We start from the raw sequence: 27,522 nt of genomic DNA on the forward strand, positions 1-27,522 counted from the left end.
CGCGTAACTCCGCCCGCGCGGTAACGACTGCAGCGCGCTTGATAAATGCCTAGTACCAGGCTGCGGACAAAAGTTTCGTTTAGTTTTTTGGGCTTTCTACGTGATTTAGTTTTTGGATTACCTTTGTTTTGCTTCATGCCAACTTGATCTAACGCTGCAAGTTTGTGCGTAAAAGTTGTGCGTATTTGGAACGCGTAAAAACTGGATATCGCCATTTGAAATTTACGACCGCGGGTTAAAGAGCCAACTGGGATTTAAACTTTTAGCCATCTTAGCATCAAGAGGCTATTAGCAGTTGTTAGCTTTACTTATTAGCCGAAAATGATGGCAGCTTTATGCCGACCACGACGTGCCCTGGTGGAGATTCCTGCTCCACAACCTAAAATTGAAGGTAAGTTGACTGAAGGCGTGTAAAAGTTATTTAGTTGAGACATATTGGGCTATCCCGCTTCATACATTTGAATATATGGCGCCAGATTGTGCACTCATGTACCTATATTTAATCCAACAAGGATGAATATATTGAGCATTATTGCATATTGGTTAACAGTTTTAGTTTGTAAATAAGGTGGGCTTTTGAATGTGTTGGTGTTTCAATAGGTCGTATGAGGAGATCTTATCTGGAAATACTCGGAGCACGTTTATCTCCTTCACCAAGAGGCAGAAGCCCAACTGCAGTTGTCCCCAGGCGATTGCAATCATGTAAGTACAAGTGCAATTAATGGACCGTGTTTAAAATCCTGTTGGTGCTTAATTTAAAGTAATGACACTGAATCTGAAACAAAAAAATGTTTAACTAAATTGCAAGGCACACTATAAATTGACATGTGAAAAATGTCTAAAATTTTGCTTTTAAATGGTCTTTGATGAGCATGTATGAATACTACTACTTAAATACTAGTTGTAAAATATAATTTGTTTGTATTACAATCACCATTTTATTTGCTATAAAATAACTTTGCATCTGTTGTATCACCAAATTAGGGTACAAACTAACAATACACTTGATTGAACTTTGATTAGAAACTTGATTTAAGTGGTTTCTTAATTTTGTTGCAGTGCACCAGTGGAGTGGGAGGATCCAGACCCAGTGTGACAAAATGGAGGACCAGCACACACCACTCTCAAAACAACAGCTAGTACAACTCATCCGCTCTCTCATCTTGGTAGAACAGGTAAACATTTCCACCATACTGAAGTGTTGTAATATACAAACAAGTTGTACCTTCTAATACATTAGAATAATTTAATTGCCTGAAATTACATTAGACTTTGATTCCAACTGGTATTGAATATAAAAATGGTTTTGAAGGAAACTTATGATTATGCAAGATTTTGTTTTTATTAGTTTTACTCCAACACTGAAACTTGAAGTGATTGTAGAACAGCTAAACAAATAATTTTGCATCATGTTCATTTTGTCAATGGAGTTCTATTGCTTTTTATTGAATTAAAGGTTGAATGGACAATTTTTGCCCAAATCTGAGTCTTGTTTCCTCATGGCGTGGACTGCCGATTAGTCCTGCCACGTATCAATCATAAAACGCACCTACCGCTCACCTGAGAGCAGCACGTTTCCGCGCGTCTAAGCGCATTGATCTATCATAATATAGTTCCCTCAGTGTACGGGACAAAATTAAGACGGAGAAAGACTGTTCGAGCTGACTCATGAAGAGACTGAAGTCTACGAGAGATGCGATGCGATCCGGCGCGCTAATAAACAAACGCATGCGCACTTCCGCCTGAGTTCTCGAAATCTTATGAATATTGTTTCCCCTTGATTGCACCCGAGTTTTCTAAAATATATTCAGTTTGACTTGGACAACCTTTAATAACCCTATACGTACAGTATACTGTGTAGTTCTGATTGGCTGGTTAAATCTATGTGGTAATTGTGTGTTAAGAGTCAAGAGCCGAGAGTCTTTGCATCCGACTTGAAGTATCTCCATGAAGACCTGCAGCTGAAGAAGGCCAATGTTTACAGATCCATCCCATACTCCAGACTGGGCTCAAATAGAGACGCACACTGCTACAGAAAGGCCTATCCACACTTGGTAGCATTCAAAGTAAGTTTATTTGCTATAACTATCAAGCATCTTCCACTGCTTCTTTCTTGGACTACCTTTGATCGAAACTAGGGCTTAGATAATTTGTCTAACTGAAATTCTTACCAATTTGTGTGCTTCTATCCAGTGTTTGGGCAAGTTTCAAGAGTAGTTATATTTGTCTGTTACTTAACCCATACAATAGTTAACTGTGTTATTGAGAGATGAATGTAACTAGTTACCAGTAATTTACTGAATAACGAATACAACCACCGCTGCTTATTCAAGTAAAACAGTTGCACTGTTCTGCCTCGACCTGTCACAATAATTACATCGACTTATCATTCCATAAAGGTAAAAGTCTGCATGATGAACGTCTTGTATTTAGAGCACTTGTGTGTGTTTTTAGAGCACATTACATGCCGCTGTCTGGGTGCAGCAGCCTTTTCTCCTCCGCGTAAAGGTGGAAAGGTTTTATGCATGTGACTCTTATCAGCCAATCGACATCTGGTGACAGGTTTTGGCCAGTCACAGTCCAGTGTGTGTCCAGTGCAAAAGCAGAATTCTCTTTCACACAGCCCATGTCGGCCTTATACCGGTATTCTACTTCTAATGAACAATAAATGCAACACAATGTTAATTGATTAACATCAATCATTTTTTTCTGAAGGTCCAAGTAGATTATTTCCTAAAATTATTGCCCTAGTATTATAAAACGCTGTATAAACGCTCAATAATATCGTTTGAGATATTTTCTGAGGCAATATATAGTCTTTTAAACAGTGACAGGCCTTGTTCTGTCTTATTTAGCTAATGTATCGCCAAATGCACCACAACCAGCGTTAACGATTCCCCTTCAGACGCAATATTTCCAGTCACAATAATGTAGGGCAAACAACAGTGCATTTACCAAACACGGTGATCTCAGAACATAACAAACATGTACGCTACATGATGCGCTTCTACACTTGACCAGCCAAAGTATTATTAAAATGGAGAAGGCAGACGCACGTGGCCATGCTGCCCTTGTCCTATGTTTTTGGTTCCATCAAAAAGCTTAGCAAAATAATTATTTATATCCATAAAAGCTGCACTTATGCAACACATTTTCTTATTCCCATCACTGCTTCTAACTAATCAACTTTGAGGACAAAAGATTCCCCTGCTCCTAATATACTCAACTTAACTGGAGCAATGCAAAAGTCGTTTTTTACCTTCATTATTTTTTGTCTTGATCTGGCTGATGTATATTAACGTTAACACATTCTTTAAAAAAAAAAAAAAACTCAAGCACTTTTGAGGACTTCATGATTTTTCTGTCTTTTCAGGTTTCTTGTCAAGAATGGGGCAATGTTTTGTTGAGAAACCAAGAATGGGATGTTGTGCTGGAGCACACGTTGATGGCGTGGAGATTCACCTGTGAGTTGCCTCAGTGGGACACGGTCAGTCACAACGCTCTGAGAGAACAGTGCTTCAGCATTTTGGCATCTCAAAGTCAAGCTGCTCTTCAACACTACAGCCCACCGGCCAGCAGGGGGCGCGAGCTGTTACGAAGGTATGTGTACAACCCCTGGCGGATACAAAGCAGGAATATCAGTTTGGTCGACACTAGATCATACACTCCTAACTCACGGAAGTCAGAATTCCACTATTTTTTCTTTTTTTAATTGTCAAAATTCTTTATTACAAAACATTTATAACAGACAATAAACAGTTTCCACTAGTTCTTATATGGAATCGGGTCAAAAATGACTGAATCTGAATCCAACATGGCAATTTTCTCTCTAAAAAGCTTTTTTTTTCATTGCATTACAGTTTGTTCCACTTCACACATAGTATAGTCTGCTCAAAGATAGTGTTTGACCATAAGATAAATAACCATAACCCCTAATCCTAGATTTCTGTAGTAGTTAGGAGACGAAGGACAAAATGTAAATGTTTGTTCATCTGATCCAGCCAATCTATAAATTATAAAAGTTTAATCCCGAAATACATTTTGGGTCCGAGCGGGAGTCGAAACCAGGGTCTCGAGCACCCCACGCCGCGTTTTAACCTCTGGGCCAACAAATCTGAAAATTCTCCGATGCGAGACCGGAAATATATGTGTAATGTGATTTGAGCCGCCATATTGGATTCTGTATATTCCGAATTCTGACTTCCGTGAGTTATGATCTAGTGCCGACCAGTTAGGTCGACACTAGATCATACACAAAATTTAGTGTCGAATTTTGTGCCTCTGCTGATTGCAGTTCAAATTCATCCATCCATCCATTTTCTACCGCTTGTTCCCTTTCGGGGTTGCGGGTGACTGGAGCCTATCCCAGTGACTTCGGGCCTTAGGCGGGGTACACCCTGGACAGTGGCCAACACAGAGACATAGACATTACAGACAGTTCACTCTCACATTCATTCACTAGGGCCAATTTAGAGTCACCAATTTTGCCTAACACATGCATGTCTTTGGACGGTGGGAGGAGCCGGAGAACCCAGAGAGAACCCACGGTAACACGGGGAGAACATGCAGACTCCACCCAGAGAGATCATGTGATGTTGGTCTGGTCCGGGAATCGAACCCACGAACCACCGCCTTTGCCACCGTGCACCCCTGCATGTAAATAATGCGATAGAAAAATAAATCCTGATATTAATTAACTTTGATAGCAGACAGTTTTTTTTGGAATGCCAAATATAGAATGGTGTATAGTAATAGTATATTATTATTATTTGACATGGCACGTTTGTTAGTATTCATGTACCTTATAGCACCATTGATGTATAATTTAACTCAAATGATGTAACTTCATCCTCTTTAAACACTCCTTTTTTGTTTTTTATTTCAGATTCAAAATGACGCAGCAACACTCTCAAGCCATCACACCTTGCATTAAGTCACTGCAAAGGATTCTGGGAGAGGCAGACGACTCCGCCATGGACACAAAATGAAAATCTAAAATTTTGTGGCTGGACAATCTGTGGGAAACTGCGGGATCAGTTTTAAATGCACATTTTAACCGACTTTGAGCAAATATTTTACTGTAAAAGGTATATTATTTGTGGAAGTTTGATCAAACAAGGAAGGTGGAGTAATATTTCGTTCTTCATCACCTCAAATGGCGGCTCATTAAATTTCTGTTGCAGCATTGATGCTGTGAAGTTAATGATACATAACGCCTCTGAGTTGAACACCTATCACCATTTCAGTCATATAAAAGTATTTTTGCATCATTAGATTGTGCAGATCGCGCAGCAACTACCTTTAAATATAATTGATCTTTTGTTGCGTGGGTGTGGCGGTAATTTCCTAAAGGTGGCGCCGAATCCAACACGTGGTGATAAAACGCCTGTTTATTGCTCTAAGATGCAATGACAGGCTATTAACCACAATGCTTTACCTACAGAAGCCTCAATGGCCAAAAAACATTTCTATGCTGTACTGAAGGTGTGCGCTTGTATGGTAGCTCAGTAAATGGCCCATGTATTGTAAATATGTTTGCAGATATTTGATACTTGCCATTTTTCTATGTTTTGTCTTGTTTATGCCGGTTGATCCTGAAAACTTGAATAGTTTTGATGAAATAAAATTATTTAAAGATGTCTGCAATTTGTAAATGCTTTTTTTGTTTTAACATTTAGAGCTTCAAGTCTGAAGCCTTTTATGTCCCTCTTTAATAATGCTTTATGATCTTCACTTAGTAACTTTTGTGGAGGAGTATAATATAAACTATTAATGAGAGGAGACTAAAGTTAATACAGGAGATCTTTTTGCATTGTCTAGAGTTGTTCAGGCCATCTTTCCAATCACCCCGCCAGGTTGAGTCAAACCACTGAAATACAGAAATGCAGTAATATCAGATGTTTAATTTAACTTCCACAAGATGGAGCCAATATCACAGTGTTTTATGGACACTTGAGTTTGAGTCCATCTAGTTTGCGACATTACTGCAGCAGAGGAAAGCACAAACTTCTATTCTATTGTGGTATTATATGAACTCACTTTAAATTCAGTATTTTTGTTCATAAGTATGAGCGAAATGGTCCACAAAATATGCAGTCATGTAACCATAATAGTAATATTTTTCCACGCACAATATAATTTTAAGAACTAAAAATGTATAATCACGACAAATCTATATGCTAAAAAATTAAGCAATTTCAAGTTAATTTACCCAAATAGAGGGAAGGTGTTCTGTTGATGTAAATTAAAATGAATTAAAGATTTCGCTGTTTTGTCAATCATGAATAATTAAGAAATTTAAATATTTATTCTATCAAATAAGTAACACTATCCTGACATCTCTAAATTTAATTTCCTTTAAAGAGTGTTTGTTGGTGGTCAGAGGGGCGAATGGTGCAGATTGGCAGACTTGCTTTTGTCCGTAGACCCCAAGGCCCACCGTCGAGTATGGGGTGAGTGAATAATGGGTGAAACTGAAAGGTCAGTTACCTGGAAAAGCATGGTAGACTAATGCCTAATATTGTCTGCTTTCAGTGTAAGTAGTTGTTGTGACACAGCCCAAAATACGACCTGCGTTACAGCCTTTGTAGAGCCTTTGTAACTGAAATGGTCAGGTTTTGAGCACAGTTTTCACCTCCCTGTCAGCTTTATACTTCTATATTTCAGTATACAGTGTCACAGTTGCCATTACAATTTCTCTTTGCTGGTTTCCTCTTTAAATACAGCAGGATTTGGAGACACTTCCACAATCGGCCCCTCACCTGGACGCAGCCAACCAGAGAAATGAGTTTGGAAGTGGCATAAGCGCTTCAAGCCTCTAAGAGGATCTGAGCGAAGAGCACAAATGCTAAATCGACCAGCTTGAAGAGAAGAGTGAAACCACACTGGTTTGCAATGAAGGAAAAACACTGTAAAAGCAGCTGGTGAGATTTGAACATGACATATTTAATCTTTCCTTCCTTTCCTGCAGTCAGTCAGACATGATTTGAGTTTTACATTCAGTGCTCTTGGAATATTTCACAATATGGCATCTATTTAGCATTTATTCAATTATAAGTGTTTTTACTGTGCAAAAATGCTGGATAATAATCAGATAACCCAATAAGTAGAATCATTGTTGGTGTTTGTTCCCTGATAGTTCTGATCCGACTCCAGAACAAAGATGAGTCTAACTTATTAAAAGGTTCCACCTTTACCAAAAACCTCTCAACACATTGCATAAATACACTTTTTTTTATGTGAGACATCCTTTGGTCCCCGGCTAACAGGCTGTTTTACCAAATATGTCTACTGTACATGCCGAGCCACAATAAGTGTTCCCCGGATGTTACACACATGTTGACCTTATGTTTATGGCTAAAGACATGGCATTTTCCTCTCACAATATCCCCCTTATTATTACCATTAATCCCTGTTTTATTATTAATCATACCGTTAGCAAAAATGTCAACAATATATCAATTAATATAAGTAAATAAACAACCTGAAAGTGAAAAGAAGGTTAAGCACATCATCAAAATTCAGAAGATGCAAACCAGTGAAAGGAGAAACAATTAACAACGCCTGTTCAGGGTATCAATAGCATTTTGCCCTGGGACTTTAAACCACTAAGTGTCTCAATCCTCACATCACCGCAGAGTTAGCACATATATTTAAAAACACAAACAAATATTTGTGTGGGCCTTCATCCCCTGTGATTAGATTAAGTATAGAAATTAAGAATAAATGAACAAATCGGAATGGACACAAGTTGGGCAGAAATCATCTTACTAATCATTCTGTGTAAGCATTGGATCACACAGGAGAATACCATAATCAAAACCACAATGATAGTGACATTGATGAGTTTGTCATGCCAGGAGGACAGAAACCATCCAAACACTGACGAAGATTAAGTGTTGGAGACAGTTTCTGATTGGTCAAATTTGCGAGTCCCTGTTGGATCACTCCTCCATCCTCATCATTGTCAAATTTTCATCGGCTACATATTTAGCATATTGATACCAGTAATTTAGTGTATGGACAGAAGAATGGCTACGAACGTGTGTAAGAGACTCAACCTGGGGAGTGTAAACTTTATTCTTTATTTGGACATATCAATCTAGGCAGAGCAATATTAAGTATTAACCATGGCAGGGCTCCTGACAACAGGGCATAAATAAATATTCTACTATTCAGCCAACCCTCCTGTCGATCAGCTTAGAGCCCTTAGGCTCCGGGGATCCTCTCCCGAAGAGGAAATGGGTGTGACCTGGCAGCCATGAGGACGATGAAGACAGTGTTTGTGTAGATGTGTGACATTTGGTGACAACGGAATTTATTGCTGTATTTGGAAGACAAAGTACAATGAATACTGAAATACCTCTTTCAATTTGCCCTTTTTTGCAATATTTTCCTTGTCAAAACCAAATGTGAACAATCAGAAAGAAATAAGATTACTCACATCATCTGTAAATATTTAAATTACATTTCAAACTCCAGAAAACAGATAATGATCTTTTTGATGTGCATGGAAACATAGCCACTGTGAAACATTCTAGGCAAAGCAATAGTATCTCCATGGACACAAGAAGATGCAGATCCTCCACCAGAAAAGTTTCCGTTTGCACTAAAAGTTACATATTGTTTTAGTTTTAATCAGCATTGGTAAGAAAGTAGATGAACCTGTCTTGTCTATTCTGGCTCACTTGTGAAATGCAGAAGGTCGCCCCCCGGAGGGCACTTTGTTTGATACATAATTGCCGTAATCATCTTTTCACTGCTTCGTTAGGGTGTAATTTTCTATCTTCCTATACTTTTCTATGCAACCTCAGCTCTTTTACACTCACACATTTAATTTTAAATTCAAAGACAAAGTTGTATGGATTTTTCAATTTTCTCATTTAATAAAGTAGGCTTGTCCATGGCTTGTAATCTCTGCTTCCTGGCTATTCGTTCTGATGAATGTGTTAATTTCCCCATGGAGATGTTAATGCTTCATCTGAAATGTGCCGCAGTATTGCATTCATCTTATATATCTTGCATTTCTTCAGTAACCGGTGATATATATTTTGTATTGACCAGATGAGAAATAATCACGCTTGCAAGATTAATTTGCAAATTTGTACCATTTAAAGGAACTATTGATGGAAGTACATTTGCTCATAGACCTGATTGCAAACTACTCTGAGAGAACGAGAGACAAAAAAAATATATATATACTTTATAATTCTCATTGGAAGACCACAACATTTCATATTTGGAAAGAATTCTGTTGGAAAAATCAAATCATTTTCTAACACCATGTCAAAGTGCTTACTATTCACAGGAAATACTTGCCGCTGGAGAAACGGTGGTTGCCAAGTGGCCCACCATTATTGTCAAGTGTTTTACTAGTTTGACTGCACTGGTCCCCACACTTGAAGGGATGTACCCACAATATGAAGTCAATGCTGAATTTACTCACACATAATTGTATTTCCACTCTTTAATTTTGCAGATCCATTGGCATCAAAAGTCAGGTAAAACTAGAATCAGAATCAGAAAAGGTTTATTGCCATTGTCATTGAACACAGTTTGCAAACATAGGAACTTGTCTTAGCGTTAAGGTGCAACATAGAACGATGAATAATAAAAAAGATAATATCAACGTCTATAGATAAATATGGCATGCATGAATAAAGAATTTACTTAAAAAATAAAATAAGGTAAAAAATAAGCTTGTCTCGGTATGTACACAGATATTTACACAAACATTCACAGATGGTCGGAAATAATGTAGAAAGTGAACAGTACGTGGATAGTATTGGTTGAGTACTGTAAAAGTGGTGTTAAGTGTTCATGAGTCCAACGGCAGAAGGAAAGGAACTGTTCTTGTGGTGGGAGGTTCTGGTCCGGATGGACCGTAGCCTCCTGTCTGAGGGGAGTGGCTCAAATAGTCCATGTCCAGGGTGAGAAGGGTCGACTGTGATCCGACCTGCTCTTCCCACAGGCCTGGAGACATACAGGTTCTGCAGAGATGGAAGTCTGCAGCCGATCACCTTTTCAGCAGAGCGCTTAATGCCCTGTAGTCTCTGTTTGTCCCTGGCTGTGGCTCCAGTGTACCACACAGTGATGGAGGAGGTGAGGATGGACTCAATGATGGCCGTGTAGAACTGCACCATCATCTGCGCTGGCAGCTTAGCTTTCCTCAGCTGCCGCCGGAAGTACATCCTCTGATGGGCCTTCTTGATGTGGGAGTTGATGGTGTGCTCCCACTTGAGGTCCTGGGTGACGAGGAAGCGCAAGCGGTCCAAAATGGTAATGGGGGAGTCTGTCAAGGTGAGGGGGGGCTGGGGGCTGTGACTTTCCTGAAATCCACGATCATCTCCACTGTCTTCTGGGCGTTGAGCTCCAGGTTGTCACCGCTGCACCAGGACACCAGCCGGTCCACCATCCCTCCTGTAGACAGACTCATCCCCGTCCGAGCCTTGAACCTGGAGTAGAACTATAAAACACAAACTCCAATTATTGAACGCATCAATTCAGTGTTTGCATGCGGGTACCCGGTCCGCGCAGCTCAACAGGTACAAGGCTCTCCTGTCTCTCGCATCTTTAAACTATTTTCACCGGTTTAACTTATGCCCCCTGAGAGGAAGGGTCCAGGCGCCCAAGCCTAATATGTGTCTGAAATGAAAATAATATGATATATTTTTGGACTGTTCTTCTGGCAATTGGGAAAAAGGCAATCACAAAAAAAAAGACATAGAAAGTACTGACTTTCAAGGACGAGACGCCAATAATAACTATGGATGTATACGAAATGGAAAAAAATACCGGTAATTGAAAATCTAAATTTTTTTGGTACTTTCTTTTTTTATTAAAAAATAAGAAAAAACTATGTTGAACTTGATGATTCGTATTAGTTCCTTGTCGCAGTTTATCACCACAGGTCTATTGAATGCTGTGATGTAATCTTAAAAACAGCAATAAGCCAAAGCAGCCAGTCTATTACAGCTAGCTACAGTAAATGTGATATTACGGACATGTTTTGGCTTTTAGGTGGCAGCTAGATGGGGTTTAATGCCGTTTGGATGGTGTTGTTTGCTGCGGTGGAGGTTGGATTGAGCACATGCTTGGACTGTGAGAGCTGCAACGATCTGCCATCAAGAAAAAGGGCAAAATTCACTGTGCAATTAAGGTCGGAAGGGTCTATAACTCTATTCTATACAATTACAAGGTGTCATGTTGGATTGAAAATTGCACTAGCCATTTACAGACCAATATCGCAATTTCTTTAACACTCAATGTACAATTTCATGTTTTATTCAACCACTTCCCTCTAAATTAATGTAACTTTGACCTTTAAAGGTGCTTTGCCTGGAATGCTCCACCGTATGGCATTAAAGGATCTATCTCCGTGGAGACAAGCAGGTCATGCCACAGTTACAGGTCAGATCTGTGGAGAGGCTCACTCACAGTTAGAATGAATGTTTTTCAAGGTGTTTTCAAGCAAAATCAACACCTATAATGTAATAAATGCAAGATAGATAAACTGAATGCCATACTGCGGAACATTCCAGGCAAAGCGATACAATCTCCAAAGAAAAAATTAGGCTATGAAATCCTCCACCAGAAGAGTTGAACCTTTTATAATCTTTACCATTGCTGCTATTACATGTCAAAACACATTACATTTGCCAAGCTGCAAAACATATAGCGTAAAGACTGTTGAAAGATCCTCATCCAATTCTGTTTCAGTTTTGTCTCTGAAGGACAGCGTTGCATCTTTGTCCTAACATAACCTCCTTTTTTCTCAATTCTAGCACAACTTCAAACTGAGCAATTCCTGGAGGAGGCAGAGAAACACTGACATGGCCTTGTTCCAGAAAATACTGTTTCATGCAGTCCACCGAGGAAGAAACATGGGAACGAAGAGAATATTTTGAACTGTTCTCCACACAGTCAGGTGGGTTTTCAGCTAAATGCATTGGGAAATCATTGTGTGGTTATGTTGAGGCGGTATTGAGAGCATTTCTTAGTATTATTAGTAATATGCCCGGGAAGTAATTGGGCGTATATTAGCTCCATTGCATTGTTCTCATTTTTTATCCACCTTTGTTCAACATTGCAGTTTGACATTTTTTAATTTATTTTTTTATTTAAGATTTTACACAACTAATTATCTTGCCTAGTTTTCCCATCACTTTTCCATATACATTTTGGTGATGTATACTTCCTGGTAGATACTTCCTGTAATTTTCAACCCTTCCCCAAGTATTTCTTCACAAAATTACACTTGATTTATGAAAAACTATGATTAATATTTAGCTAAGGCAATATCTCAATGAAGCAATATTTTATTAATATATATTTGATTTTTAATATTTGATTTAATAAAATGTTGGATATGAAGTCAAACTACTATTTACTATGACCAAAATACTAAAGAACTTTTTTGTGAAACTACTAAGTGTAATTGTTTTGATAGTAAATGTGTTTCAAATCTGGTTTATGATTTTTGAGTAAATGTAATTGAACAGACAAAATAATGTAATAATAAACACAAAATTTACCACAACAAATCAATTTTTAAAGCACTGTGTAAGAAACACACATGTTCTTATAATTTAATGTTGACAAAATAAAGCTTTTGTCACATGTAGAGAAAGTGTGAAGAGTAACCAAAACGTTTTACTCAAATAAGAGAATATTACATTAACATTTTTAAATGTGGTGAATACTACCATTTTTACTTCTCCTACTACTGCTACTACTACCAAGATATCCAGAAGTCTTTATTTATTTTGCTTGTAAATTCATAATGACAGAACTCATGCTTTTCCCTTGACCAAAACATGTCGTGATCTTCTATTCCACCTGCTTATCTGACAAATATTGTGTTTTGAGCTGTAAGACTGCCAGCCATTCGTCTCCTATCTCATCTGGATCACACCATGCCATAAAATCTTCACAGAATTGTAAAGAAAATACTGTGTATATGCAATTCGTCTAGCAAACACCTTCTACCTTTTGCTTTTTGTAGCCGAAAGAAGGATTATCTGGACAAGCCACAAAGCAAACCTGCAGATTTATTTCACAACGCCAAAAATATTGAACGTCGCTATCTTCTAACGAACAATATACAGCTGGGGATTGGTGGAATACGGTCTGCAAGCTTGAATTTAAGCATCAAAATGTACAAAGGAATAGAAAAGAAACCCAAGAATTGATGCATCGCTGTTCGAGAATAAAATATATAACCTCCAGAAATGGTTTATGTTCTTGCCATATTAATATTTATAGGGGCAAGTATTGACTGGGGCATGAAGGATGACTTTTGGCAAGAGGTAAAGCTGATTTTGGATCTTTAAAAGCTTACTTTCAAGGTTAAGAGTTTAAGATTTAAATATATAGATTTACAAATGTTTTGCCTGCTGGCTTTTTGTTGGCTAGGATACGTAGATGAAGCCGGCCCCTAAAACAGCCCCCTTCTTTCACTTGTTGGTCTCTCTCTCACTTCTGTCTTCAGGGCCAGCGGGACGTGCCCCGGTTGCGGCCTAGGTCCTTTGTGTGGACAGGTACGACTTATCTTGTTTAAATTTGTTTGCGTTTCCTCTAATGTAAGTCTAGAGTGTGGGGCAGTGTGGGGCAGTGTGTCTCCATGCGTCGCTTTGGCTGTTTGCAGTTGAGGAGCGGCCCCAACTCAACCTATTGCGTTGTCTTTACTAACTACTATTCTATTTAATTTTGCCCCTCCTCCTCCGCCCTCTCGTCCCTCCTCTTTTCTCCTCTCTTTCCTTCTCTACCCTCTTCTCTCCTTCTTTTTTAAATTACTCCCTTGCCTTTCCGTCCTCTCGATTTCTTGTCTTCAGCTCTCTCGTGCTCTCTCTGTCTGCTCTGATCTCCTTTCCTCTCACTCTCACCCCTCCACGCTGAGGGTGAAAGGGAAGAGGAAACGGAGAGAGGAGGGGAGAAAAGAGGAAAAGCGTCTTATTCTCCTCACCTTATCCAGACAGTTTATCTTCTCTCCGTGGGCCTGAAGCACTGAGTCAATCACAACCAAGAGGGTCCTTGTGAACACACTTTTCCCATCAATGTCGGTTTTATTGTAACAGATTAACAGAACTAAAGGATTTTACCATAAAAGTCCAATCAACGACTAAAAGATGCGCTGTCCAACTTTTCTGGAGGATGTTACTGCTTTTCCTGGAATGTATTACAGGTTTGACGGTCCTAATGTCTCCTAATGTCATCCTGTGGAACATGGGGACAAGCTGGTGGTGAAGCCTCCACTGGCAAAGTTAGTGCTATACATTCAAGACACTGCTAAATGAATATAATAGGATTAAGAATGTTAATAACTTTGACTTTTATTAAAATTGTGTTTAAAGTAAATTAAATAATATTGAAAAAAAAGTCCTTCAGTGACATAATTTAGCATGAAAGAAAATAAATAAATGAACAAAGACTGGGAGCGCTTCAAGGTCTGGTGATATTAAATACATAAAGTGCTCTTCAAAGACTTGCAATATTTTAATTAAAAAGACCAAAAAAGTACCCTTCAGTGTAGCATAGATGAGGTTAAAGAGTCCGAGGCACTCGATTATTTAGAAATCCTCTATTTGAGCAATGGAAGCCAATATACATTTTCTTATTTATAGAAAAATATCTAGACACTGGTGGTGGTGAAGATGTATGAGATGTAGAGGCTGAAGAGGCTGATGGTTCTGCTGCTGCTGCTGCTGCTGCAGTGGAGAGTTATAACTGAAACACCATGTGCCATGAGGAACAAGGCGCACTTGTCTATTAACTGACAGAAAGAACCCACTGGGGATACTAGGGTACTCTAGGGATTCAAGAACACTTGTACATAAAGAATGGAACTAGACAGGGACCAGACTCTAAACCAGACTAAACCAGCACTAGAACAAGACAAAAACCAAATAAGATCCTTATTTTCGTGTTTTAAGTTTGATTCAAGTGCAGGACCCAGCACTCAGTTTTAAGACGTTTTCGGATTTGCCTGTCTCTTCTACACTAAACCAGGACAGAACCAGAACCAAGTGTGAATGCGTCCTACAGTTTATGTGAAACCGGTAACACTTTCTATTTGAATAACTGCATGTGTCTTAGCCTTACGTTAACCCCTTAATTGAGTAGTTACTAACCCTTAATCATTGTCAATTAGTCTGTAGAGTAGTTATTTTAAACTCTTACAGTGAAACCTCAAACAATATATGTCAATGCATTTTCTGTAGTGAGTCAAATACAGAGGTGTTACAGCAAAACCGCATCCCTAACCTCCTGTTTACATCAGATCATACTGCACTCAACGCTCCTGAGAAGCTCTTCATTAATATTTCATACGGTAAATAACAAGTAGGGAGGGAGAGAGAGAGAGAGAGAGAGAGAGGGGGCGGGATAGGGAGAGCGAGTGATTAGGGGAGATTGGGGGAGAGAGAGAAGAGAAGGGGAAAAAGAAAAGAGGGAAAAGATGGGGAACAGGAGTGGAAGAGAAAAGGATGAGGAGATGGGGAGAAAAGGGGAGGTAGAGAGGCAGGCAAAATGGCAGCAAGCCAGAACGGGGGGGTGGAGAAACAGAAAGATAAAGAGAGAGCAGAGGATGGAGAGAAACAGACAGAAGAGAGAGAGAGATGGAGAGAGGAAAGTCAGAAATACAAAGGGGAGAAAGAGTGAGTAGAAAGAGAGTGAGACAGAAGGAAAGAAAGAAGAAGACAGGAGAGAGAGAGAGGAAAGGAGCTGTCGTCTGTAAGTGCAGAGTACACTTCCTCATTCTGAACTTGTCAAATCAACTTTTATCCGCTTTATCTCAAGTGCAGCTCCAGAAGCTCCAGCAGGTTGACAGAGCAAATGTGGCTATTACACAGTGTGACAGGAGCACAGGATGGAAGCAGTTTGAGAGGCATAAAAAGAACATACACAAGAAAAGAGTAAGGAGAGGACTAACTCCATCTGACAATTCTCAAGTGTTTTTTTTTTTTTCAACTAAAGTTCAAATTACTTTAATTCTCATCTCAATTGTTGTCCGCCACCTGCCCTCCTAAAAATGTTATTGCTTTGCCCTGAATGTTCCACAGTATGCCATACAAACTTATCTTGTATTTACTCAATCACTGTCTATTGCCATGAGATTTTATTCATTTAAGCAATGAAATCTCATGACAAAACTGAAATTCTATTATTAATAAAGTAATTTTGAGCAAAGATACAATTTATAGACCCAATTTTGAATAAGGCTTGAATTAATTAATTAATGCCCCTATTACTATAATTTTACACTTACAACTTCATCTTAAATTTGTCAGCACATTCAACAAACAACAAAAAATATGCAAAGAAGCTTGGTTTGTGTACCCCTAAAAACAAGGTTTTGCGGAAGTTGCAGTTGTAGTGGTAATAGTTGCACTAATTGCAACAGTAGGCCTGGTAGTAGCAGGTAAAAGTGAAAAACGTAAATAGTAGTAGTAGTTGTTATTGAAGCAGCAGTAGTAATCGGAATAGTAGAAACAATAGTATGTACTGTAGTTTTAAATTATGGGACTATTGAAATCCCGTTTCAGAGACACATTTTTTAGAGTGCTTCTTCTGTCCTTGTAATTCATAGTCTCTTTGAGCGTGAATGTACTTATACATTTGAACATGTAATCTTTTTGATGAATTCTCTCCATCTTTTAAACATTGAAGGACACACATATTTTTATGAGACGATAAAAGGACAAATTGAAGGAATAAGCATCCTTTTTTGAGCATTCCCCATGAAGCCATCTGTCAGGGGAAGTATAAATATCTGTTTCATTATTTAAGTTCCCTCGGGCACAGCACAAAATCCAAGATCTAAGATGTAAACTTTTTCAAAGTGAATCTTTCTTATACAAGATTTGTTTTTAAGGCTATGTCCAAGAACTTTATCACTAGAATATATTCTATAATATAATGTTAATATATATAGATATATACTCGGCTACTGACTGCTCATTTGGCGATATAAAGCATATCTGACGAATATGAGTTGTGCGCCTTTAAAACAAATCCCACCATTCATTGGAAGAAGACCTGTTTGAATGCACTTGTCATTGTAATCTCTCAAATCGTCCTTAGGCGCTTGGAAAGGGAGCATCTGTAGCCTCCTCTTTGCCATATGCCCAGTGCCTTTTGGTCTCAATCAATCATTAATTCAGGCTTTTTATGAATTAACAATCCACTGTCACTCCTCACTTTTTGTCCCCTCAGTGATGCCGTAGCTCACAGACATTAGAATGCATATTATATGGTTTGTCTCAGCTGTGCCTTTTGGATTCATATAATGCCTCTCTATGGAGGATTGGTGTTAGCCTGTTAGCGTAGCCTGATTAAATAGGTATGTTTATGCATGAGACAAGGCTAACACGGATCCAGCACGCTTCATTGGAGCAGTTAATTGATGCTCAGCGCCTACCTTCACTCAAACGTATGGGAATTTATTTGTTCAGTTGATTTGAATACAATGGAGTTTAGAGTGTTGTGTCTCATTTTGGAGTGACAAAATGTACTATCAAAATGTTGTCATGTCATGCTACAGTTTTCCCTATCAACATAAAATTGGATACACTTCAAATACTAAAACATTTGGTAAAATATTGGTAATTCGATACTATGATTGGCCAAGATAGAATGGTGAGAAATTAGCACCATTGCTATGCTATTTCTGTAAATCTTTTGAATTGGTCCAAGAAAGTTTGACCAATGCATGAGCTTTTTTAAAAATGTATGTATATATTTTCATTCATTATAAGGATATATCAAGGACAGTTTTTTTGACATGGCAATACATTTTAATTGTAGAACTGCAATTTTAAATTTTATTCTTATGCAAAATATGGCCTAATTTAAAGGGATTTTAAAGTTCATTTTAAGATCACATCAAAAGACAGAAGTTAAAACACAATATCTAATTATGAATAAAAATGAATAAAATAAAAACTTTATAACGTGCATATACTACTAAAACTATAAAGTTGAAGTCCACTCCTGAAAATGTCTATGTTGATTTGATAGCCTTGCTATAGCTGTACATCATGTTGATTAGAAACTCCACAGACTCACAAGAAAATTGCAACATATGTGACCATATGTGGAAATTAACATATGAAATCCATTGGGACAAAAGGCTAACAAAATACATGAAAAAGAGTGAAACAACAGATGCTACATGTGTGCATTTGGAGGGCTGGGCATCCATATTTTGCATGATTAATTTTGAAGTAAAGTTATGGTAAATCCCCTCAGGATACTGTAAACAGAAACAAATCTGTTTATATATTTAGGTCATTTTGTAAATGTAACAGGAAAAAAAAAGTACTTTAATACTTACAGGTCGGATCACAGCCGACCCTTCTCACCCTGAACATGGACTATTTGAGCCACTCACCTCAGGCAGGAGGCTACGGGGAGTTCTACGACCAGAACCTCCTGCCACAAGAACAGTTTGTTTCCCTCTATCGTCGGACTCATGAACACTTGCCACTTTAACAACAATCAAACTATTCATTGCACTGTTTTGCACCAACCCTAACCCTGCGGACATGTGATATACAGCGGTCTGCAGTTTAGAACCTGCTGCATTGAAATAAAACTTTCTTGGCCCGACCTGACCCCCGGGTCAAAAGACAACCCTGCATCACTACGGTGGACCATATTTCTGTGTAAATAGCTTATGTTACAACATAACACTCACTCGCTAAGCACAAGCTCAGGAGTAAATCGATCAGATGTGAAGACACAGACACAGGTAAAACAGCTCACACAGAGTAATCAAGGACAGAGGAGACAGCTCAGAGGTGCTCTCTGAATGTTAAACTTCAAAATGCCGTGTGTTTTATTATAATCAAACTCATATTCACTGAGAAATCAGTCTAATGAGGAATTTAATTTGGACGCATGGTCATTCAGCGGTCTGAATTTTATAACCTGTCCCGCACTGTAATGTGAATTCACTACCGTGGACCATCTTTATGTGTAAATATTGTATCTCATGTTACAGCAGCTTATAGGTGCGGCCCGTATATATACAATTTATTTTTGGGTTGTAAATTTCTTTGGTGCGGCGTTCGTTCAAGAGCGCTCTATAGCCTGATAATTACGGTACTTTTGAAACCAACTGATTTCGTTTAGTGTAAACCCGTTTCAGTTCTTATATCTTTCATTAATCAGGAGGCTCAGGCAAACTCCCTGTTTCTGCTGTTTGTGTGAATGGAACTCTGAGCATTTGTGTTGGTGCTGTGTCTTGTAATCAGCCACAATTCCTCTGGAGAGCACCTATGAACCTGGAAACTCTGATCTCACTTGCTCCAAGATGTCCCAATTCTGCCTTGTACCTTAGGCTTCACTCAGGCCATGGCTGGTCCTTCAGTTTGTAGCTATTGCCACCCACATCTTTACTTTTTTATATTGTCACCCAAGAGCATTTTTTGCACTACCATAAAGGCCACATGTTTCTGTGTATGAAGTCAGGGCAGCTTGTGTTCTGCATGCTTCCAGCTCCAAGTTCTGCAGAAAGCGCTTCCCGGGGGCTCTAAGTGTTGCGGCGTGCACGTCACAACTGAGCAAAGAACACCACACTGAAGAGCTTTTAGAAGAAAAGCTTTATGGATTAACCGAGCAATTGCTTGATAAATCTACATCCTTTACGGTGCAGTGGCCTCTTAGATCACACAGTGTTGGAGTGGGACTGATCTTCAAGACAAGCCCTCATGCAAAATAAAAGTTTAAAATGTATACATGATTTATTGTGTTTCTGTGCATTAGAAGTGCTTTATACGTAAAATGTATATCTTTAAAAAGATCTTAACAGCCAAAGAGAAACTTGTGTTATTTAAACAACATTATTAAACTACCAGGTTCCAGTACAAAACATCACTGTCAACCACATAAAAGCCTTATTAGGGGGGTCCTCATCCCAAGAAGATTTGAAAAATGTGTTATTTGATGTAATCTGGTGCATTTTAGAGGATGTCCTTTGCCATTAATTAGAATACAATGAATACAGAATTTACACACCACTACAGACAAAGGTTTGCAAATTAACCTCTAAACACACAGGACTGCATGAGGACAGACCCGTGTAATCAGTTACACAGGAGGAAAAACTCCCAGTGGTGTTTTGTATTACACACTCTGTACTTCAGCCACACAGAAGCAGAGCCTACAGTTCTTCTTTAAACTTTATTTTAGTAGCATAATTTAATAGTTTAGGTTTTTGACTGTGTAGCATAATTCTAGGCTTTATATTCACATACCAAATTAGGGACACTAAAACGTCTTACCTTTAGGAGACATTGCTACACAGACTGTGAACAGAGCCCTGCTTGTCCCCTTCAGGAGCTGTTTAAGCTTCAGCTCAGCCCAGATCAACCTCTCCTCACACCGTCTGTCCTGGGACAAATCATCAGAGGCAGGGTTATCCCGAAAGGTATTTTCTTTTAGGCTATTGCATTTGATAACCTGTTAACATTCAAAGTGTTTTCGGCACAATTTGAATAAAGTCCATTCACTGTCTGGTGTACATTTACGTATGTCCAAACTGCAATTAAAAGCCCAACTGCTGTTACATCTAACAAAAACTGTTTACCAAGTAGTATTTCTAATTTTTATTATGTTGTCAAAGTACCAATAACTAAATAAACCTATTCTAAGAATGTAATAATTGTATTTGATTAGCCCTGCATTTTGATTTTTACAAGAATGTCAGCTTTGAATTGATGATTGTCTGATGATTGTGTGTAAAGGGAGCGGCGGCAGTGGGCCCGGGGGAACGGCCAGTCCAGCTTCATGGCATTCACCACTACACACACGCATATGACGTGGTATGACACGGCACATTGCGGGACGGTGCACAACAGCTCTACTGGTCCATTGCGACATGTCCCGACCCTATGCCAGGCCTGTCTATAGGTTACGATCGGTACCACCAACCATCGGTAAGGTGCTTGGCTTTCCCCCTGTACATTTTGAACAGACTGCGCTCTCCTGTTGAGGGACTTTTCCTTTTCATCTGTGGATAAGAGTGAAATATGTTTACGAGAAACTACATTTTAGTTTGAGTCATTTTAACATGAACGTTCAACATGAATGTAGAATAAAGTTGTTAAATGTAAAAACAGGTTAAAACTTAATACGTTCTGGTTTTGACCAAAAAAAAGCCTTTCCATACTTGTGGCCTGCATAAACGGCTCGTCATTCGCTTGTAATTCCACCTTCCTCCTCTAGGTGCCCTCAGTGAGCTCACACGTGATGTTATGAAGGCATGGTTGCAATGGTGAATTTACCATGTCAGGCCGCAATACCAAACCCGGCCACTAGGGGCGCGGCCGCCTAATGAGCAGACAAACTTTCTTTGTGTTTTTACTCTTGATCTGTGCCTCGGAGATGTTGTTAGCTCTTCCCTTTAGCCCCGTTTTTGTGTGTTATTAGTTAGTGTGCGTCCATGAGACAGGTGGGTGTTTTGCTGTGCTTTATTGTGGGGTTAGAGATGAAAGTCGGAATGCTTGGTGTTGTTACAGAGGTTTAACCTGCATATTACCTGGACTAGCTTCCAGCTAAGAGCTAAGCGCTAACGCTAATGCTAAGATAACCTGTCATTCCGTGTTCTTTTGCTAGATCTTGCTGGTATCATTTGAGCCTCTGTATTTATAAGTCAGCCTTATACGCATGTCCTTTAGAGTATGTTTCCTTTGGTGCCATTAGGGTAGTCTGATTATTATTTGTGAATAGATTAATAGTAGAGGCTTTGAGGCCTACCCTTTTTCATGAGGCTGCATAGTGCTTGTTTATGTCCTGTTGGAAACTATATTTGTATGTATATATATGATTGTTTATATATTGTCATTCAAGTAATCACCGTTTATTAGTATTATTATTAGTATCAGAGCACTGCTTGTGTTATGGCTACTGGATTACTTTATATGGAAATTGTTCTAATATTATGTTTATCTGTTTTGTTTACAGAACCACACACACACACACACAGACTTATGTACGCTCATTATCTTCAATAAAATGAAGTAACAATCCATCCTGCTTCAGTGCATTCTGACCGATGCCCACTCCGCGATCACAACTCTACTGAACTAGCCAGTAGTAGTGAAGCCCTCTTTTAAGATTGAGGTGTTTCAGAAGTCTCTCTTACAAATTGTGGTCCTTCGAGCTGGATAAGGGTGATTACGGAGTGAAGATGGATTCTGATCTTCAGAGGAGCGGTGCCCGTCCACGGAGAACAGTACGACCTCCGGGATGGATGAGAGATTACGAGGGATACGCGGGGCAACCTGCTCCACCAGAGCAGCACAGATCAGAGGGAGTCGCCGAGATGACGCCCCTCCCACCTCATCAGGGACCATTGCAGGAGTTAAGTATCTCATCCCCGAGGTATGTTGGAACATCTGTCCCACACAAGTTCATGAACATTGTGCAGCAGCTACAAGAGGACAACAGGCGTCTTCAGCTGACGGTTACAGATATGAGGAGGTAACTAGATCGTGGCCCCTATTCTACTGGCCTACACCCAGTGCAGGCGGCAAGCGTCAGTAGCATTTCACCCAATGACACCTGGCTCTCCTCACATCCTCCCACCCAGACTTCACTGCATCAGGGACAGCCCACTTTACATGCAGCACAAGGAGGTACTGAGGAACCAGAGGAGTGGCCCCTTCCCCCACCTCCAGTTCATCTCCCATGTGACAATCCTGACCCCCCACATGTGCAGTTTGCTCCACCCCCCCAGCCACCGGCGATTGCCCAAGAGCTCAGCCAGCGTCTGCATGATCTACATGTGCAACGTACCGCAGCTGCAGTTATCACTAATACGGACACCCAAAACCGTGTGCCACAGCTCGCCCCAATATCTCAGACTTTTAGTACTAGTGTGGTGGGCAACATACTCTCTCCTCAACAAGTGTCTACCCCTACTCTGCCACTAACCACAAGGGAAAAGATCTACCGAGGCCCAACACCATCAATCCCAGAGTTCACACGAGCTGACCCCAGACAATTTGCTCGTTTAAGACTGGCTTTGGACAATATTCTCCCAGCCGACGCTACGGAGAGATTTAAATATCAGGTGGGTGTTATGTGATCACCTCCACTTTGAAGAGGCTCTTCTGGTTGCTGACTCCTACAGTAACTCTGTTCGTCCATACACTGACACCATGGCCTCCCTAATCAAGTACTTTGGTCAGCCACACCACCTGTCACTACAAAGAATAGCAGAGTTGATGGATGAGCCCAACATTCGCTCCAATGACATGGCAAGTTTCAGAAAGTTTGCTCTAAGAGTTCGAGCACTAGTCGGCATGTTGGAGCAGCTCGGTCAAGATGGTTGCATAGAGCTACAGTGCGGGTCTCATGTGGCGAGACTCTCCAGGAAACTTCCTCAAGAACTACGAGCTGCCTTTCGCCGCTACCTCTATCCACAAAATAAGGGTGTGCCATCACTGCGAGACTTTGCTGAGTGGTTGGAGTATGAGCTGGTCATTCAAGAGGGTGGAGATAGAGTCGACAAAGCTGACGAGAATCCAAGAGACAGAAGCAGCACGAGAAGAGATAAAAGAGCTTCAAGAGGGACTACCACAGTATTGCTTGGCGCCACTCAAGACGCCGCACCCCGAGAGCCCCCAGCCCCTCCTACTCCCGAAGGTCAGAACAGGCCCAAAGCATACTGCCCTTACTGCACGAACACCCTGCATTTTCTAGATCAGTGTGCCAACTTCAAACTGCTAGCAAAGGAGCAGAAGACCAACTGGATTAAGTCCAACAACCGCTGCTGGCGCTGTGGGCGGAACCATCAAGCCGCTCAGTGTCAACTTAAGAGTGCAATGCAGGACATGCAAAGGTAAACATCTTGAGGCCCTGCACGAAGTGAACCTGCGTCCAACTGCACCCAGACCAGCAAACCAAGTTGAAACTGAGCCCGAGTACAAACTATCCACGGATGTTCTCTATCTAGATCGGCAAGCATGATGCAACCAAGTCCTCCTAAAGATCATTAAAGTTATCCTGCAGAACGGTGGGCACACACTCGAGACATTTGCAATCCTCGATGATGGATCGGAGAGGACAATTCTGCTACAAGAAGCCACTCTAAGGCTGCAACTACAGGGGATCCCAGAGAGTCTCTCACTGCGCACTGTGAGACAAGGTGTGAGAACATTACATGGGGCATCAGTGACCTTCAAAGTTTCGCCAGCCAATCAGCCAAGTAAGACCTTCACCATTGAGAGTGCCTTCACTGCAGATGATCTAGGCCTTGCTAAGCACTCATATCCTGTAGCAGCACTTCAGCAAAAGTACAGACATTTGCGAAAACTACCAATACATCCTTTCGCAAATGCACAGCCACTGCTACTGATCGGCTCGGACTGTCCCCACTTGGTCACCCCTATCCAACCTGTGCACCTTGGTCCCCCAGGAGGCCCCGCCGCAGTCAAGACCAGGCTGGGTTGGGCACTACAAGGACCCGTTACGTCTATCCGACAACACAGTCAACCCCAACAATGCCTCTTCCTCTCAACTGCACCCCCCCAAACAGAGCTTTTCAGTCAGGTGGAAAAGTTATGGCAACTTGACATTCTGCCTTACAGAAGTGAGAAGCTTGTCACCCGGTCCCTGAGAGAGCAACAAGCCATGAGTCTTCTAGATGCAAAGACCACCAGAGTGAATGTGGAAGGTATAAATCGATATGCCACTCCCCTCCTACGTGTCAACAACATGCCCATACTATCTGTGCAACACGAGACAGTCCTCCCCAGTTTACGGGGCACTTAAAAACGCCTCAGCCGATCCCCAGAGAAAGCTGCAGCTCACCAAGCAGAGATTCAAGAGCTAACAGATAAGCACACCTGGCGGTACGTGACATCAGTCGAAAACGCCGCGGATGACCTGACCAGAGGAAAAAGACTACAAGAACTTGTCAATCCATCTCGCTGGCCATGTGGGCCCTCATTCTTATTGCAACCACCACAGCAATGGCCAGATCACCCAGTTCCCCCATGTGAAGACTTTGTCGCAGAAGAACGCCGCAGGCCCACCACATGCCTTGCCACATCTCTGAACAATGACCCAGTGCCTGAGGCTGAACAATTTGACAGTTTCAGCGACCTTTTAAAGGAGACGGCAAAGGGCCTTCATGGGGCGGCCAGCGTGCCTGGTGGCAGCCTTTCAGCAGACGACTTCAAAGCAGCCGAACTTTGCATCCTGAGATCTGCTCAAAGGGACAGTTTCCCCGACGAAGTCCAGAACCTTTCAGCAGGGAAACCAGTGCTTGCAACGAGTCACCTCTACACCCTGGCTCCTGAGTTCGACCAGTTACTGCAGCTCATACGCTTAGGTGGCCGACTCAGACGCTGCCAGGACATTGAAACTGACGCCATGCATCCTGTAGTCCTGGAACCGAAGCACCCTGCGACTAGGTTACTCATCAAGCAGGCAGACACTGAACTGAAACATCCCGGGGCAGAGAGAGTGTTTGCCAAACTGAGAAGGAGATTCTGGATCTTGCGTGGCCGTGAAGCCATCAGGCGGCAACAACGTTCCTGTCCAGAGTGTCAGAGGTGGAGAGCCAAGCCAGTCAACCCAAAAATGGCTGATCTTCCTCTCTCCTGCCTTAGGGTAAACCAGCCAGTCTTCTACTCCACTGGCATTAACTGCTTTGGCCCAATGAAAGTTAAAGTTGGATGAAGAAATGAGAAGCGTTGGGGCTTGCTCCTTAAATGCTTGACAACTCGAGCTGTCCATATTGAGGTACTGTCCAGCATCAACACTGACTCTTTCCTAATGGCACTAAGAAGATTTATCTCTCGTCGCGGTAAACCTGCAGAGATACTGTGCGATCAAGGCACCAACTTCCGAGGTGGCGACCGGGAGCTACGGGAAACCTTCAACGCCCTGCATCCACCCTTACAGGCCCAACTAGCAGAGTACCAGATCAAGTTCCGCTTCAATCCTCCAAGTGCTCCACACTTTGGTGGGTCCTGGGAGCGGGAGATCAGATCCATCAAAGCGGCCCTAACATCTACTCTGGGCAACCAAGTCGTAAGCTCAGAAGTACTCCAAACCGTGTTGATTGAGATAGAGGGAATACTCAACTCGAAACCACTGGGGTACGTGTCTTCTGACCTGGCCGACTCAGATCCCATCACCCCAAACCTGTTGCTGATGGGGCGGCTCGACCCTTCCCTTCCCCAAGTGACATATCACGATTCTAAGCTGATCAGACGTCGACATTGGAGGACCTGTCATGTCAAGTTTTAGCGGACCGTTTTTGGACACAGTTTCTGCGCCGCTACCTGCCAGCCCTACAAACTAGATCCAAGTGGCAGAAGGACACATCGCCCATTCAAGTTGGCACGGTAGTGATGATCGTAGACCCTCAACTACCCAGGGCGTCTTGGCCTGTTGGAAAGATCAGCAAAGTTTTCCCAGGCGCTGATGGTTCAGTTCCCTCTGCCGAAGTCAAAGTGAGGGACCAGACATATGTGAGACCCGTGAGTCGGCTCATTCGACTCCCTGCGGTGCCGGACCAAGATGGACAGTAAAGGCACATACTTCAAACTTGCTGGCACAAGTTTGGGGGCGGCTGTGTTATGAAGGCATGGTTGTAATGGTGAATTTACCATGTCAGACCGCAATACCAAACCCGGCCACTAGGGGCGCGGCCGCCTAATGAGCAGACAAACTTTCTTTGTGTTTTTACTCTTGATCTGTGCCTCGGAGATGTTGTTAGCTCTTCCCTTTAGCCCCGTTTTTGTGTGTTATTAGTTAGTGTGCGTCCATGAGACAGGTGGGTGTTTTGCTGTGCTTTATTGTGGGGTTAGAGATGAAAGTCGGAATGCTTGGTGTTGTTACAGAGGTTTAACCTGCATATTACCTGGACTAGCTTCCAGCTAAGAGCTAAGCGCTAACGCTAATGCTAAGATAACCTGTCATTCCGTGTTCTTTAGCTAGATCTTGCTGGTATCATTTGAGCCTCTGTATTTATAAGTCAGCCTTATACGCATGTCCTTTAGAGTATGTTTCCTTTGGTGCCATTAGGGTAGTCTGATTATTATTTGTGAATAGATTAATAGTAGAGGCTTTGAGGCCTACCCTTTTTCATGAGGCTGCATAGTGCTTGTTTATGTCCTGTTGGAAACTATATTTGTATGTATATATATATGATTGTTTATATATTGTCATTCAAGTAATCACCGTTTATTAGTATTATTATTAGTATCAGAGCACTGCTTGTGTTATGGCTACTGGATTACTTTATATATGGAAATTGTTCTAATATTATGTTTATCTGTTTTGTTTACAGAACCACACACACACCACACACACACACACACACAGACTTATGTACGCTCATTATCTTCAATAAAATGAAGTAACAATCCATCCTGCTTCAGTGCATTCTGACCGATGCCCACTCCGCGATCACAACTCTACTGAACTAGCCAGTAGTAGTGAAGCCCTCTTTTAAGATTGAGGTGTTTCAGAAGTCTCTCTTACAAATTGTGGTCCTTCGAGCTG

General features: G+C 41.0%; 1 protein-coding gene across 1 annotated transcript; it reads left to right on the forward strand.

The window, feature by feature from the left end:
- The first annotated feature begins 49 nt into the window (after positions 1–49).
- Positions 50–4,988, forward strand: LOC140362912 (uncharacterized). The gene is made up of 6 exons (XM_072449203.1): positions 50–391; positions 601–702; positions 1,060–1,175; positions 1,905–2,066; positions 3,374–3,600; positions 4,886–4,988. Exons 1-6 carry the CDS (start codon positions 322–324, stop codon positions 4,986–4,988), a joined length of 780 nt encoding a protein of 259 aa, XP_072305304.1. The 5' UTR covers positions 50–321.
- Positions 4,989–27,522: the final 22,534 nt, after the last annotated feature.

This window comes from Eucyclogobius newberryi, unplaced genomic scaffold (genome assembly GCF_026437365.1).
Source record: "Eucyclogobius newberryi isolate DKJ021-1_F unplaced genomic scaffold, fEucNew1.0.hap1 SCAF_1, whole genome shotgun sequence".
NCBI classification, from domain to species: domain Eukaryota; kingdom Metazoa; phylum Chordata; class Actinopteri; order Gobiiformes; family Gobiidae; genus Eucyclogobius; species Eucyclogobius newberryi.